Genomic DNA, 15,601 nt, shown 5'->3' with positions numbered 1-15,601 from the left:
GTTCTGGTCGTTCCAGTGTTCCAGTCGCTTGGCTTTATATATATAGACTAGAGGCCCAGTGCATGAAATTCGTGCATGGAGGGGGGAGGTGTCCCTCAGCCCAGCCTGCATCCTCTCCAATCTGGGACCCCTCAGGGGATGTCCAGTCAGACATCCCTCTCACAATCCGGGACTGCTGGCTCCTAACCGCTCACCTGCCTGCCTGCCTGCCTGATTGCCCCTAACTGCTCCCCTGCCGGCCTGGGCGCCCCCAACTGCCCTCCCCTGCAGGTCTGGTCACACCCAACTTCCCTCCCCTGCTGGCCTGGTCTCGCCCCCAATTGCCCTCCCCTGACAGCCTGATAGCCCCTAACTGCCCTCCCCTGCCAGCCTGGTTGCACCCCACTGCCCTCCCATGCAGGCCTGGTTGCCCCTAACTGCTATCCCCTGCCGGCCTGGTCGCACCCAATTGCCCAGTCGCCTCCAACTGCCCTCCCCTGCCAGCCTGGTTGTCCCCAAACTGCCCTCCCTGCCAGCCATCTTGTGATGACATGAGGGCATCGCGCGAGGACCACATAGGCTTTTATTAGTATAGATTCTTGATGTACCGATAAGCGTCCAACCATTCGACCTTTCAACCAGTCGCTATGACATGCACTGACCACCAAGGGGCAGACACTCCAACCGGTAGTTAGCTTGCTGCTGGGGTCCGGCTGATCAGGACTGGACACAGAGGGCCGGACATGCCCTGGAGCCCTCCCGGAGTCCTTCCCCAGCCAGGGTAGGGTCCCGGATTGCAAGAGAGCCCAGGCCAGGCCGAGGGACCTCACCAATGCACGAATCTGTGCACCAGGCCTCTAGTATTATATATTTTTCCAGACAAACAACTATAAACCTACTTTACTCACTGAAAACACTGATTCAAATGCAGACTCAATGCAATTATATAAAATGCATATGCTTTGAACAAATACAGTATTTTCCAGTGTGGCTCAGTGGTTGAACATCAACCTATGAGCCAGGAGGTCATAGTTCGATTCCCAGTCAGGACACATGCCCGGGTTGTGGGCTCAAGCCCCAGTGGGGGATGTGCAGGAGGCAGCTGATCAATGATTCCCTCTCATCATTGATGTTTCTAGCTCTCTCTCCCTCTCTCTTTCTCTCTGAAATCAATAAAAATACTTCTTAAAATTTTTTTATAATAAGTGGAATACCTAAAAATGTAAATATTTAATGTGCAAGGAAGGCATATGTATATGTATGTTCTGTTTTCACAATAGTCTTATTAAAGCCATTTTGGGTCTTTGCTTTTTTTTTTTAAGATGGGGAAGAGCAAATTCCAAGATACGCAGATGCAGGCAAGGAAAAATCAGGTGGGAATGGGCAAGGTTCCCTGCAGGAAGCTGGGAACACAGGCCCAGCAGGGTGCTGCCGAGTGGTCAGAGGAAGTACTACGCCAGGACTCTGGAGGCTCCTGGATGGGCAAGCAGAAATCAGGCCCAAGGAATGGGTCCTCACTCCCCCTGGAGGCTTCACACTGCTACACCCCACACCCACACCTGCTCCTCTCACAGCCTTTCCTACCTCAGTAAAAGGCAGTTCTTACCCCTTCTAGCTGCCCAGGGGCAAAAAAAACCCCCAAAAACCAGGAATCACTTCCTCCTCCCTTATGTTTGTTCAGATACCACCTTCCCTGTGAGGTCTACCCTGATTACCCCATTCAAAATTACTACAGCCCTCCCCCTTCAATTTATCCTCTATCCCAAGGGTGGGGAACCTTTTTTCTTCCAAGGGCCATTTGAATATTTATTTAGTTAGTTTTTATTTTTTTTAATTTCAAAGAGGAAAGGAGAGGGAGAGATAGAAATATCAATTATAAGAGAGAATCATTGATCAGCTGTCTCCTGCATGCCCCACACTGGGGATCAAACCCGAAACCCAGGCATGTGCCCTGATCAGGAATCGAACCGTGACCTCCTGGTACATAGGTCAACACTCAACCACTGAGCCACGCTGGCCAGGCCCATTTGGATATTTATGACATCATTCGTGGGCCATACAAAATTATCAACTTAAAAATTAGCCTGCTATATTTGATCAAACATTTAATTAACTCACTCTTAATGCCTCGGCAGGGCCAGACCAAATGATTTCCCAGACGTTCCCACCGCATCTATCCAGAAAACAAGTCAGATGCACCGTTAAGCCCTGGCCTGGGCATAAGATCTAGACCTAGCTAACCAGAGCCACAGTGGTAGGGTCCAGGATGACCACATGGCCAGCCAGACTGTTGTGAATCAGCCCAGGACTTGTGCCGGAGCCATTGGGAAAGAGGTCCACTCTTTGCTTGGGTGTTGTTACATTGTAGGATGTGACCCAGGAGCTGCTGGTAGTCATCTTGCCTCCACAGAGGAGAGGCTGCCTGAATACAAAGCCAACGGAGAAAAAAGTAGAGCTGTGAGCTGGGCAGAAAGGTTGTCCTGGTGATTCTCGAGTCTATCTGGTTCAGTGTCCATTATAAGACACATCATTTATTTATTTATTCATTCATTCATTCATTCTCACCCAAGGATATGTTTTTACTTATTTTAGAGAGAGAGAAAGGGTAAAAAACAAAAACAAAAAACATTGATCAGTTGCCACCTGTACACACTCCAATCTGGGATCGAACCCACCACCTTTTGGTATATGGGACGACACTCCAACCAAGTAAGCCACCCAGCCAGGGTCATTATAAGACACTTTAAATCCCCGCAGTGCTGAAATAAGCTTCTGCCACATGCTACTGGAGAGTCTAGCTAACACAACCATTACTCCAACAAAACATTTTTTGGCAGTTCATTCAATTCGTTTGAACAGACATCAACAGTACAGCCCTTTGCTATGTGACAGAAGATGCACTAAACCGTCATCAAATAAATGTCTCCTGAATGGTGAACCCTGAATTTCTGGGTTTCTGGCCTGGCTCTGCTGCCACTAGAGCCCTCACTCTTATGGGTCGCTTTTTTTGTTGTTAATCCTCACCCAAGGATTCTTTTCCCATTGCTTTTTAGAGAGAGTGGAAAGAAGGGAGGGAGGGAGTGAGGGAGGGAGGGAGAAGAGAAGGGAGGAAGAAGAGGGAGAGAGAGGTGGGAAGGGAGAAAGTGGGGAGGGGAAGGAGAGGGAGGTAGGGGGAGGGAGAAAGACAAACATCAATTGGTTGCCCCTGCAGAAAGCCCTACCGACTGGGGATTGAACCTGCAACTCAAGTACGTGCCCTTGACCAGGAATACTGAACCCACAACCTTTCAGTGCACGGGGTGGATGCTGTAACCACGCAGCCAGTATTGCACAGGCCTGGGTTGCAGGCTTGATCCCCAGTTGGGGCATGCAGGAGGAAGCAGATCAATGATTCTCTCTCATCATTGATGTTTCTATCTCTCTCTCCCTCTCTTTTACTCTCTGAAATAAATAAAAGTATTTTTTTTAATTATGCTACATGCAAGATGATGGATTAATGATAGAGTTCATGAAGTTCATAAAAGTGAACAATATGAAGACCACATAGCAACATGTTCAAGTTTTATCCAGAAATCTTATGGGTAAAAATAAAATGCAAATTTATATGATAAAGATAAAATTACTTCAACCTATATAGGTGTTTTGTAACCTTTTTTTTATTATTACTTTCTCCTTTAGGGTCCTTTTTAGACTTTTTTTCTTATCACCCCCTCCATGAAATTTTAGTGCCACAGATATATTTTACATCTGTTTATACACTGCTTGCATATCTGTGATTTATACAAAACAATAAAATGTGCACACCCCTCAGGGGCGCGATCACCTGTGGAGAATGCAGAGCATGCATATAGACAAGATGTTGGCAGGCAGGAGGGAAGGTGCTTTATCTGGAATTATGTACACATTGCCAGAATTCATGGAAGCCCATAAAGTCTTAGATTTTAGTTCCAAATTTTAAAAGTTCTGAGAACTTGACTTCTATCGGTTACCCAGGCACAGTCATGCAACAGGAAGCAGGAGAATCGATGTCAATAGGGTCAATGTCAATGTCAAATGTCTATTGCCACTTGCTCACAAAGGAGATGGTCAAATATCTGCTGGTGGTGGAGCTCTTACTCCTTACTAACTGCCAAATCAACCCAGTGCCTTCAACAAGGACAAAAGGAAGTGTGATACCATCACTTTTTCTGCTTTGAATGAAAACCACTAATATTCCTTTTTCTGTTCACTCAATTTTCAGCTTATTCTTTTTTTTTTTTTTTTAATCCTCATTCAGAGTGGAAGGGAGGGAGGAGCAGGGAGGGAGAAGAGGGAAAAAGGGAGAGGGAGAGAGAGAGATTGATTGGTTGCCTCCCATACTTGCCCTGACCCAGGCTGGGGACTGAGCCTGCAACTGAGGTAGGTGCATGCCCTTGACCGGCAATCAAACCCTCAATCCTGCAGTTCACACTCTAACCACTGAGAAACCCAGCCAGGGCTCACTTATTCTTTATTCCAAATACAAGCCACTGCTGGAGATGACCCAGTCAATTCCAAAGAGGAAACATGACCTTCGACACTCCAGAAAATAAGAAGAAGCTGCCAAAATGTGCATAAAAATCCGGCAAGATCAGCAGCAAATTCCCATTAATCCCAAACTCTGGTGTATCAAACCCTTAGAGCTTGTCTGTTCCACAAATTATCTGACTTCTCTGGGTCTGGCATTCCCCTTCCTTGAACTGGGGGTTTCAGTGTGTTTCTAACTTAAGAATTCTTTACAGAATAATTACTGTTTGAAAAGAGCATCAAGGACTTCCAAGATTAAGCCTTACAAAAAACAATGCTTGAGAACCTTGCCTTTCTGACCCTACAAGTTTACTTTCCCAATAACAGCAAAAGTATTATATGAAAATCAGAATTCCTTAGCTAGCAGAAGCTGGTAATCAAGTATTCTTCCCTATTTTTTACGAGAAAAAAAAAACCAAATAAATAATGGCCACTATCACCCTAACAATTTGCTTACTTCCACATACATATATGAATCCAAAAACAGTTTTCTGTGCATGTATTGATGTGCATCAAGGTATATATTTTAGGTGTAATTCTGCACTCTTCTTTTTTTTTAGAGAACGTTAATGTTAATGATATGTATAAGTCCATTTTTTTCCTTTTAACGTCTCTGAGGTTTTCCATCATGTGATCATACCACATACATTTATCCACTCCCCTATTAATGGTCATCTTATTTGTTTCTGGCCTCATGATACCCATTTATCTTGTGTATGCATTTCCTAGAGCCATTCCACTTCCTGGTTATTTGCACTTAATGTATTTGGCCTTGAACCTATTTGACCTCAAACTCCACTCAAACATTTCCAACTCAAAATACAGCAGATTCTAATTGCCAATTTATAGGATATACAAGAGACTGAGAAACACATCAAACCACACCAAAAGGATGTAATCAGCAAAATCCTGCAAAGAAACCTTACAAGATAAAATGCTTCCTTCAACAAAAATTGCAAGGGGTGAAAAAGAGAGAGATGAAAGGGGAATCTGTAGTTTAAAAAAAAAAAAAAGACTGTGCTTCAAAGAATACCATCATGAAAGGAAATAAACAACCCATAGAAGGGGAAAAAAATGTTTATAAACAACATATCTGATAAAGGACCAATATCCAGATTATACAGAATTCTTATAGCTCAACAGAAAGGAAAACAACCTATTAAAAAATGGACAAAGACTCTCAACAGACATTTCTCCAAAGAAGATATACAAGTGGCCAATAAGCACATGAAACAACGTTCAACACCATTAGTCATTAGGGAAATGCAAATCAAAACCACAAAGAGACACCACTTCACAGCCACTAGAATGGTAGACTGCAGAAACCAGAACCTTCACGCAGTGCTGGTGGGAACGGAGAACGGTGCAGCCACACTGGAAAAGTCTGACAGTTCCTCAAATGGACCCAGTAGTTCCACTTTTAGGTGTACACCCAAGGAAAATGAAAACATATACCCACACAAAACCTTGTGAGTGGTCACTGCAGCATTATTCACAATGGCCAAAGAGTGCAAACAAGTCAAATGTCCATCAACTAATGAAGGAGTAAGCAAAATGTGGCATATCCAAGGCCTGGGTGCAAGAGCAGCACCCATAGAGTGGGGAGCAGGCGATGATTTTGCTGGAGGATCTGGAGAAAGAGCTCAATGAACTGCAGCATGAAATGGCAGCCTGCAGACACAGACATTGGCACCCAGCGTGGTGGCTCAATGGTTGAGTGTTGAACCAGGAGGTCACGGTTCAATTCTCCAGTTCGATTCCCCATCAGGGCACATGCCTGGGTTGCGGGCTCCATCCCCAGTAGGGGGTGTGCAGGAGGCAGCCAATCAATGATTCTCTCTCATCACTGATGTTTCAGTCTCTTGCTCCCTCTCCCTTACTCTGTGAAATCAATAAAAATATATTTAATTAAAAAAAGAGAGACAGTGGCTCCAGAGGAGCAGGCATCACTGAGCCTTCAGTCCCTGGAGGAGCCCCAGCTCACATGGGAGCCTGCCCTGTTGGACAAACAGACAGACTGACCAGGACTGAGGAAGGAGAGTAGTGCAAAGGAAACAGTCCTGAGATAGTGGAGCGACATAGAAGAATATTTTGTGGAGACACCTGGGAGGTGTCACACCAGGATGCCCGACATGGAGAAGCTGGTGAGCATAAGGTTCCGATAGAAGGGCCCTGGGGAAACCCCGTAGGAGAAAGACAACACGAATGTGATTAATGTGGGAAGAGCTTCGCTCAGAGCTCAGGTCTCATTCAACATCAAAGAATTCACACTGGAGAAAGACCCTATGAAGGTAATGAGTGTGGGAAGGCCTTCAAAGTGCCAGCCTCATCCAGCACCAGAGAACCCACGGTGGAGAGAAGAAGCCCCATCAGCGCAGCCAGTGCTGGAAGAGTTACGGTTGGTGCTCCTCACTCCTTTCGCATGGAGCACCAGAGAAGCCCTCTGGGAGCGGCCTTCCCAGTGCATTATGTGTGGAAAAGCTTTCATCGACACTATAACCTCATCTGCCATCAGGAGATTCACAGCGTGGTTGAGAGTCTAATCCTTGCTGTGTGCAAGTTTTCCAGTTCGTTGGCCAAGTCCTGTGCAGCAGGTGAAGACTGGGAAATGCTTTTCTTCCGGTCTCCATTCAAGGCATTTTGGAACAATTACTGACCTGTGGTGCGGACACATCCTAAGAGGAAACTTAACAGGTTTTTGTTTTTGTTTTTTTTAATATATTTTATTGATTTTTTACAGAGAGGAAGGGAGAGGGATAGAGAGCAAGAAACACCGATGAGAGAGAAACATCGACCAGCTGCCTCCTGCACACCCCCCACCAGGGATGTGCCCGCAACCAATGCACATGCCCTTAACCGGAATCGAACCCGGGACCCTTCAGTCCGCAGACCGACGCTTTATCCACTGAGCCAAACCGGTTTCGGCTTAACAGGTTTTTTAAGCTACTGCTTTCCCTTCGGTTTCTTTACCTCTTCCTGGTCACTACTAGTCCATCCTCTTATTTATTCTCTTTCAGATGGCTCTAAACCTTCCTAACAATGTAATAAATCGTGCCGCTATCGCCAACAGGCTTGAAAGCTCTGTACATATCTGGATTTACGCCCTGAAGTCCACAAAGAGCTCTGCAGATGTTCTACGTGACCTGCACTGGCATGGTACATCTTCTCCGCCTTACTGCTTCCCTCTGACACCTACATGACACTCCTTTTTAAATGCTGGGTGTGTACACTTGGGCAAGTTATTCACCTTTCCATGATCCAGTTTTAGCATTTGTAAACAATGGATTACAGTATAACTACCTCATAATGTTTTTGAAAGGATTTAAAAATGTAATCCAGATGAAGCTTAGTGCATGACAGACTAAGCACTCAATAAATATTCACTATTTGTATTACAACTGTTGACCCCAAGAAGAAATATACCTGCCAAAAAGGACTTCCTAGCAATTAATTGGGTCCAAATTCATAACCAGAGTCTAGTAGCCGTTGCTGACAGAGGCCATACATGCGTCTTGCATCTCAGGGAAAAGCCAGACTGAGGAGGCAGCCTCCTGCACTGTGTTTCTGCCAGCAGAGTTGGACTTATAAAGGAGTTCCTGGGATGGTACTTTGGCCAATGGGCAGGAGACCTGCCCATCTAATTAGAGCTGCAAATTATAGCCTTGTTTGCACCTTTACTGACCAATCAATCAGTAGATCCATAACAACCAACCAGGATGTGCAATTCCAACCTACTGGACAGTGCTATTTGAACCTATTAAACTGCAAATTTGGATTCCTCGTTTGCATAAAAATGAACCAATCAGTGACCATTGTGGGCATTTTATATAAGGGGCCTCCCCTTTGTCTCAGTGGAATGCACTTTCAGTTTCTGCCCATGGCTGCACTTCTCTGGTTTGCAAACTATTCACCTGAATAGTCTCTCCTTTTAACGCACACACAAAAAAAGTGTCATATCCATATAATGGAATATTATTCAGCCACAAAAAGAAATGAAGTACAGATAATATGCTACATTTTGAACCTTGAAAGCATACTTCATGCAAACAGCTGGACACAAAAGGCCACAGTATTATTAATTTATATGAAATATCCAGAATAGGAAATCGAGAGAGAGAGAGAGAGAGAGAGAGAGAGAGAGAGAGAGAGAGAGAGAGAATAGATTAGTTATTGCCTGGGGCTTAAGGGAGGGAGAATGAGGAATGGCTGCTAATGGGTACAGGGTTTCTTTGGGAGTAATGAAAATGTTCTAAAATTGATTATGATGATGTTTGCAGAACTCTGTAAATATACTGAACACTAAATAATAACAAGCTTAAAAATTAGAGAGAGACCTAAAAGACTTAGAAGACAAACCAATTTGCATTGTGTAAACCTTATTCAGATCCTGGATTTTAAAAAATACACTATAAGCCCTAACCTGTTTGGCTCAGTGGATAGAGCATCGGCCTGCGGACTCAAGGGTCCCAGGTTTGATTCCGGTCAAGGGCATGTACCTTGGTTGCGGGCACATCCCCAGTAGGGGGTGTGCAGGAGGCAGCTGATTGATGTTTCTCTCTCATCACTGATGTTTCTAACTCTCTATCCCTCTTCCTTTCTGTTAAAAAATCAATAAAACATATTTTTTTTAAAATACACTATAAAATAGAATTATAAAGTATGGAAATTTGAACATTCAATCTCTGATATTAATGAATTATTACTAATTTCTTATAGATATGAAAAGAAATTGTGTTTTTAAAGAAGTGCCTGTATTTTTTTCATATTTTTTAATATGTTTTTATTGACTTCAGACAAAGAGGAAGGCAGAGGGAGAGATAGAAACATCAGTGATGAGAGAGAATCACTGATCAGCTGCCACCTGCACACCCCCTACTGGGGATCAAGCCCACAACCTGGGCATGTGCCCTTGGCCGGAATCGAACCTGGGATCCTTCAGTCTGCAGGCCGATGCTCTATCCACTGAGCCAAACCAGCTAAGGTGGAGTACTTGTGTTTTAGAAATACATATTAAAATTTTTATTGGTGAAATGATACAATTTCTAGGATTTGCTTCAAAATAAACTGGGGAGAGAGGTAGAAAGTAAATAGGTAAAGTGGCCATAAGTTGATAATTGCTCATTCAACTATTCTCCCCACTTCCCAGATGTTTGAAAATTTCTGTTAATAAAAAGAACAGAAGAAAGAAAATATTTCCATGTCATGTTATTTCGTTGTGTGCCAATTATCAATCTCAAAGGTGGGAAAACCCTATTTCAATTGTGTTCTCAAGAAATGATTGATGGAAACCTGTATGTGTATTATTTACAATTTGAGGAAATAAAGAGTTTTACTTTCAAAAAAAGAAACGATTGAAAAATACCTTGGACTTCCCCCGCCATCCTCAGCAAACACTTTTTCTGCCTCAATTACAATCTTTCCAAAAGAAGGCTTTCATTCTTAATGCTTTTTCCTTTAAAAAAAACAAAACAAAAAAAACATTTATTGGTTTCCTTTTGTTTGGCCTTAGACCTAATTATTTTTTAATTACATTTTAAAACTCATCTTTGATATTAAGTTGCCCCTTAAAAGATACATTGATTCATTTCCCCTGGCTTGACAATTTCACTTACTCCTCTGAGGAAGGCAGAACTGTGAGCCTTGGAGCCTCCTTGGGCACAATAAAAGAAAGATATTTTTTAGGGCCCAGAACTGGGCCACAAAGCAACCCCACCTGAGCCCCATGTCCTTATGGAAACAATAACAGCGCTAATTTCCTGACTACAAACCATGGAGAGGCATAGTACCAATCACTTCACCTGAGTAATGTTATTTGGTCATTGCAACAAGCCTAGAGACAGGTACCATTATTTATCCCCATTTTGCTAAGACTTGCAGAATGATCAAGCAACTTACTCTAAATCACACAGCTTTATGTGGCAGGACCAGGATTTGAGCCCAGGCTGTCTAGTTCCAGGGCCTGCACTTACACCAGACTAGATTACCTCCTGGGAGGAAACCAGCTCATCACATCTGTGTTGTGGTATTACTAATAATGTCCAAGGACCAGAAAGTTTAATTAAACCAAAATTCATTCACTCTGGACACAGATGATGGGCTGTCTCCCAGGAAATCCTCCCCCCTCCCCCCCCCCCATCCCCAGCTCCCTCATTAGGACCATCAATTTCACAAATCTTACTCTTGAATAACAAAAACAAAAGCACATAACTTGGAAAACAATCCACAGAGATCATTTAAAAGTTAAAAATGAAAAGAGATATATTGCCTTAGCCTTGCCCACTCTCGACCTCCAGAAAATGCCTGGGTGACGGGGCTAGCTAGGGCCAAGGGCTGGACTTTTCAGTGAAGAGAAAACAGGAGAGTAGGCGAGTCCTCCTAAGTGAATCCAGATCCCAGTTAGGGTGAGCTGAGAGGCTTCCCTGAGCCACTCCCATCTCCACATGCAACACCCAGGAATGACTTAGCACCAAAACACCAACAGAGAAAAGGACTGAGGATCCCTGGCCAAGCCTCAGGACTAAACTTCAGAAACACTGAGGACTATCTCCCAGGAAACTCCCTCCCCACCAAAACCAGCCTCCTCCCCTTGTGGGAGGGAGAGGGGTGGACTGGGCAGGGCAAGCAATGGTCCCCAGATGGGCTCAACATTGCACAAGGGAAGGCTTGCAGGACAGGACAAGGGAGATCTCAAATGATCTAAGAAAATGAAGGGGCTGGAGTCTTTAAAAAAAAAAAAAAAAGAACCAAGGACCAAAGTGGGAAACAAAGTAACTGGGAACAGCGGTGACTGGAACAGCAAAGCCCTGGGGGCAGAGGAATAAGAGGGGCCGGGAAAACAAAGAGGCTGGAGAATTCGCAGTCCTCTGCGGACCTGGAGCTACGGGGACACGGGGTTCAGGGGCCGGCAAACTAAGTGTCTGGAGAGGACGCTCAGCCTGTGTGGAGACTGGAGTGACTGGAGACAGAGGGCCTGAGGACGCGGATGACTGAGGAGCAGGGGCAGCCTGAACTGGAACCGGGACTCAGGAAGTCTAAGAGTTCGTTGGGACTGAGACAGAGGAGGTCTGAGAACTGGGGGTCTGGTAACCAGACAAGGGGTCGGAAGGCTGGGAAGGGCTGGCGGGTTGGGGTACAGGTGTCGAAGGGCTGCTTTCAGGAGATGGACAGGAGTCAGGGGACTAGGAGTGCCTGGGCTCGGGACGCCCGAGAACTGCAGGTGACCAGGGCAAGAACTGGGTTGGTTTTACACGGGGTCAGGAATCGGGGAGCGCTGGGACGGGGGTCTGGGAGCGGGACGTGGGGACCAGGGGCCGAAGTGTGCAGCTGAGGCGGCGGAAGCCGGGGCGGGCGGGGCGGGTGACAGCGGCGAAGCCGCCACTCACCGCTCATGGTGCCGCTCTCCGGGCCGGTGCCTGCGCCTCGCCGCTACTGCCGCCGCGGAGCTCCAGACAGGCCGGGCCACTGCGCGCCCCGCCCCGCCCCGCCTGTCCGTCCTCCCGCCCCGCCCCGGAACTGGAGCGTCGCCGCTGTGGCCCCGCCCCCCGACCCGGAACGTAAACACCGACGCCGGCGCGGGGCCGAGGGCCGGGAGGCGGACCGTAGGTGCGGGGGGCCGGAGCAGACTGGAACCTCCTTGGAGACGCGTGGTGGTGGTCCGTCCGTGCTGGGGTACAGCGGGGTCATCTGGACGCCTCCCCGCCCTCTTGGGCTCACACCTCTGCCGGAAAGCCGGACAGTAAACGAGGAAGGCCCGAGAGGAGACGACGCCTGACTGCGCTAGAAGCTGAGAAGGGGAAAGAATAATGGGCCAAAGCGTGGGGACAGGGGAGATGGGCAGTCCCAGAGGGCCTCTCTAAGGAGACGACTTGAGAGCTGAGACCTGCATGATAAGGAGACAGCCGGGAAGATCTGCAGGAAAGGAACAAGTGCAAAAGGCCCTGCCTAGAGGGATTGGCTGGAGGGAGAGGGCGAGTGAGAAAGGGGTAGTCGGAGGTCAAGAGTTGGGTGGAGGTGGGGGGAAAAAAATCAAAACTGGCGTAGCAATACTCATATCTGACAAAATAGACTAAGATCTGGAAACAGCCCAAGTGCCCATCAGCAGATGAGTGGATAAAAAAGCTGTGGTATATTTACATCATGGAATACTATGCAGCAATAGAAAAGAAGAGTCTCTAACCCTTTGAGACAGCATGGAAGGACCTGGAGAGTATTATGCTAAGTGAAATAAGTCAGTCAGAGAAAGACAAGTATCACATGATCTCATTCCTGTGGAATCTAATTTAACAAAATAAACTGATGAAGGGAGTGGATCCAGAGACGTGGGAGCTTGGATCTCAGAGGGAAGGTGGGGCCGGGTGGGTGGGTGGAGGTAATCATCCAAAGACCTTCTATGCATATAGGCAGGCGTCCTCAAACTACGGCCCACGGCCACATGCGGCCCGCCGAGGACATTTATCCGGGTGTTTTTGCCGTTTTGGTTTTTTTACTTCAAAATAAAATATGTGCAGTGTGCATAGGAATTTGTTCATAGTTGTTTTTTTTTAAACTATAGTCCGGCCCTCCAACGGTCTGAGGGACAGTGAACTGGCCCCCTGTTTAAAAAGTTTGAGGACCCCTGCATATAGGCATAACCCATGGATGCATACAGTGGGGAGGTGAGGGCCTGGGGCGGAGGTTGGGGGTGGTGTAGATGATGGGAGGAAATGGGGGACTTATGTAATACTTTCAACAATAAAGTTTAAAAATAAAGAGTTGGGTGGAGGGCCTTGCAAGCCATTGTAAGGAGTTTGGACTTTTCAACCTAACTCTTAAGTAGTGTTAGCATAAGAAACATTCAAACCTGTAAAGAATTTTTATGAGTTTAGTTGAACCAAACTGTCAACTGCTGGAAAGCAGAATCTCAATGTATTGAGATAATGCTCCAGAAAATGGCAGTTTTTCACTAATTTTTATAAATTACCATCAAAGGAGGAGAGTAAGTGGGTTACGTGAAATCCATTGGTGATAGATTAGGGAAGTGGTAGAAAGCAAAGCGGGAAAACCTCTGGGATTGGAAAAAAGTAAACTGATAGGCACATGCTTCTTTTACATAGGTGGGTATAGGATAGTTCAGTCAACAATTAAGGATAACAGTAACAGTGAGGGAATTTGCGCATTGATTGTGCCCTAAGGGGTCTGGTAAAAGGGAAGGTACAAGTTACCGGTGACATTCCAAAGGTATGTTATCTAGATGCAAAAAAATTAAAAATGGAACTCCCATTCGACCCAGTAATCCCACTTTTGGGAGTATATCCCAAGAAACCAGAAACATTGATCAGAAAGGACATATGTACCCCTATGCTCATAGCAGCACAATTTATAATAGCTAAGATTTGGAAACAGCCTAAGTGCCTATCAGCAGATGAGTGTATTAAAAAACTGGTACATCTACACAATGGAATACTACACTGCTATAAAAAAGAAGGAACTTTTACCATTTGCAACAGCATGGATGGACCTGGAGAGCATTATGCTAAGCGAAATAAACCAGGCGGAGAAAGATAAATATCACATGATCTCACTCATATGTGGGATATAATGAACAACATAAACTGATAAACAAACACTTCCAGAGACGAACACTGAACAGACCCTCCAACCTCAGAGAAAAGGCAGGGAAGGGGGGAAGGGGAAGATATCAACCAGAGGACTTGTATGCATGCATATTAGCATAACTAATGGACATGGACACTGGGGCGGTGAGGGCTTGTCCTGGGGGGACAGGAGTGGGGGGTTCAATCGGGGAAAAAAGACATATGTAATACTTTAAACAATTTTTTAAAAAGACTCAATAAGCTCAGTTAAGATCAAAGTTGATCTCTGTCAGGGAAGATACCAACCTAGGACATGACTACCCTCTATAAACTGCTTTTTTAAAATATATATTTTTATTGATTTCAGACAGAGAGGAAGGGAGAGGGAGAGAGAGAAACATCAATGATGAGAGAGAATCACCCATCAGCTGCCTCCTGCACGCCCCCTACTGGGGATTGAGCCTGCAACCCAGGCATATGCCCTAGACCGGAATCGAACCTGGGACCCTTGAGTCCCCAGGCCAACGCTCTACCCACTGAGCCAAACCAGCTAGGGCTAAACTGCTTTTTAATTTAAAGTTTTAATTTCAGACCATCACTTGTGATTACTTTAGGTCTGAGTTTGCAAGGCTGCCACACAGGCCTTCCCTGAGTTAGTCAGGTTGGCATGTGGCCCCTTTTCACTCACAGTAGTTAAGGGAATAGAAAGCCATTGCAAGAATTTAAGCAAAGGAATGACACAATCTGAATTAGGTTTTTAAATGATTATTCTTAGGGTTTGAGAATGAATTGTGGAGCGGAGGCAGCTGGTTAGGGGGGTATCACAATTGTCCAGCAAGAGATAATAGGGCCTGGGGCTAACATGGTGGCAGTGGAGATGAAAATAGATCATCATGTATGAACACATGTTCACAACAATCTTAAAAATCCATTTTACTGCCGCATCTTACAGGTTGGGGTTAGGGGACCAAGAAATATTGAAGGAGCATTTGCTCAATGTGTTTGCCTGCATCCCAGAGTAAAAAAGTACCTTTTCCGTCACAACTCAATACACACATGCGTACATTTAAGTAACTAACACAACAATTCTGAACTTAATGTGTTCTCTTGTGCTTTACTTTTTTTTTTTCCCCTCGGGGAAGGGTTGGGGGAGGGTTCAGGGAAAGGGAAGATAGGGGCATGCTCCTGGAAGGGAGAGCCTACTTTTTTTTAAATGCTGACTGAGAGGATTGATCCACTGAGTTGCGGACCAAGCCCCACTGGGAAAAGGAGCCAGAATTCCAGCATGGCCTTTCTGCTACATTGCCTCTCAAAACTTAATCTCTGGCCCTGGGAATTTACTTTTGGACTCAGCAGAGGTCAAGAGCTCTTTGGAGAATGATGCTCAGGATCATCTATAACAATAAAAGGGTAATATGCTAATTAGACTGGACGTCCTTCCAGACGAAGCCGGGCCGGAGCAAAGCCATCCGGGTCCCGGGTCCCGGGTGCTAGAGGGGAGCCAG

At 45.6% G+C, this 15,601-nt stretch overlaps 1 protein-coding gene across 5 annotated transcripts in view; it reads right to left on the bottom strand.

The window, feature by feature from the left end:
• The window catches only part of SNX29 (sorting nexin 29), a gene marked incomplete at its 3' end in the record, with an annotated part of 449,820 nt that extends 437,817 nt beyond the window's left edge, over window positions 1-12,003 (bottom strand). For 4 of the 5 annotated variants that reach the window (XM_079795284.1, XM_079795286.1, XM_079795288.1 and 1 more), the window contains exons 1-2: window positions 11,907-12,003; window positions 9,887-9,976 (exon numbers count right to left, since the gene is read on the bottom strand). In XM_079795284.1, coding sequence (XP_079651410.1) covers window positions 9,887-9,905 — 19 coding nt within the window. In that variant the 5' untranslated portion in view covers window positions 9,906-9,976; window positions 11,907-12,003. The remainder of the gene's footprint in view (window positions 1-9,886; window positions 9,977-11,906) is intronic. The other variant, XM_079795285.1, reaches the window with a different exon arrangement.
• Window positions 12,004-15,601: the final 3,598 nt, after the last annotated feature.

Source organism: Cnephaeus nilssonii (assembly GCF_951640355.1).
Source record: "Cnephaeus nilssonii genome assembly, chromosome: 2".
Classification (NCBI taxonomy): domain Eukaryota; kingdom Metazoa; phylum Chordata; class Mammalia; order Chiroptera; family Vespertilionidae; genus Cnephaeus; species Cnephaeus nilssonii.
This window is presented reverse-complemented; position numbering and strand designations above follow the sequence as displayed.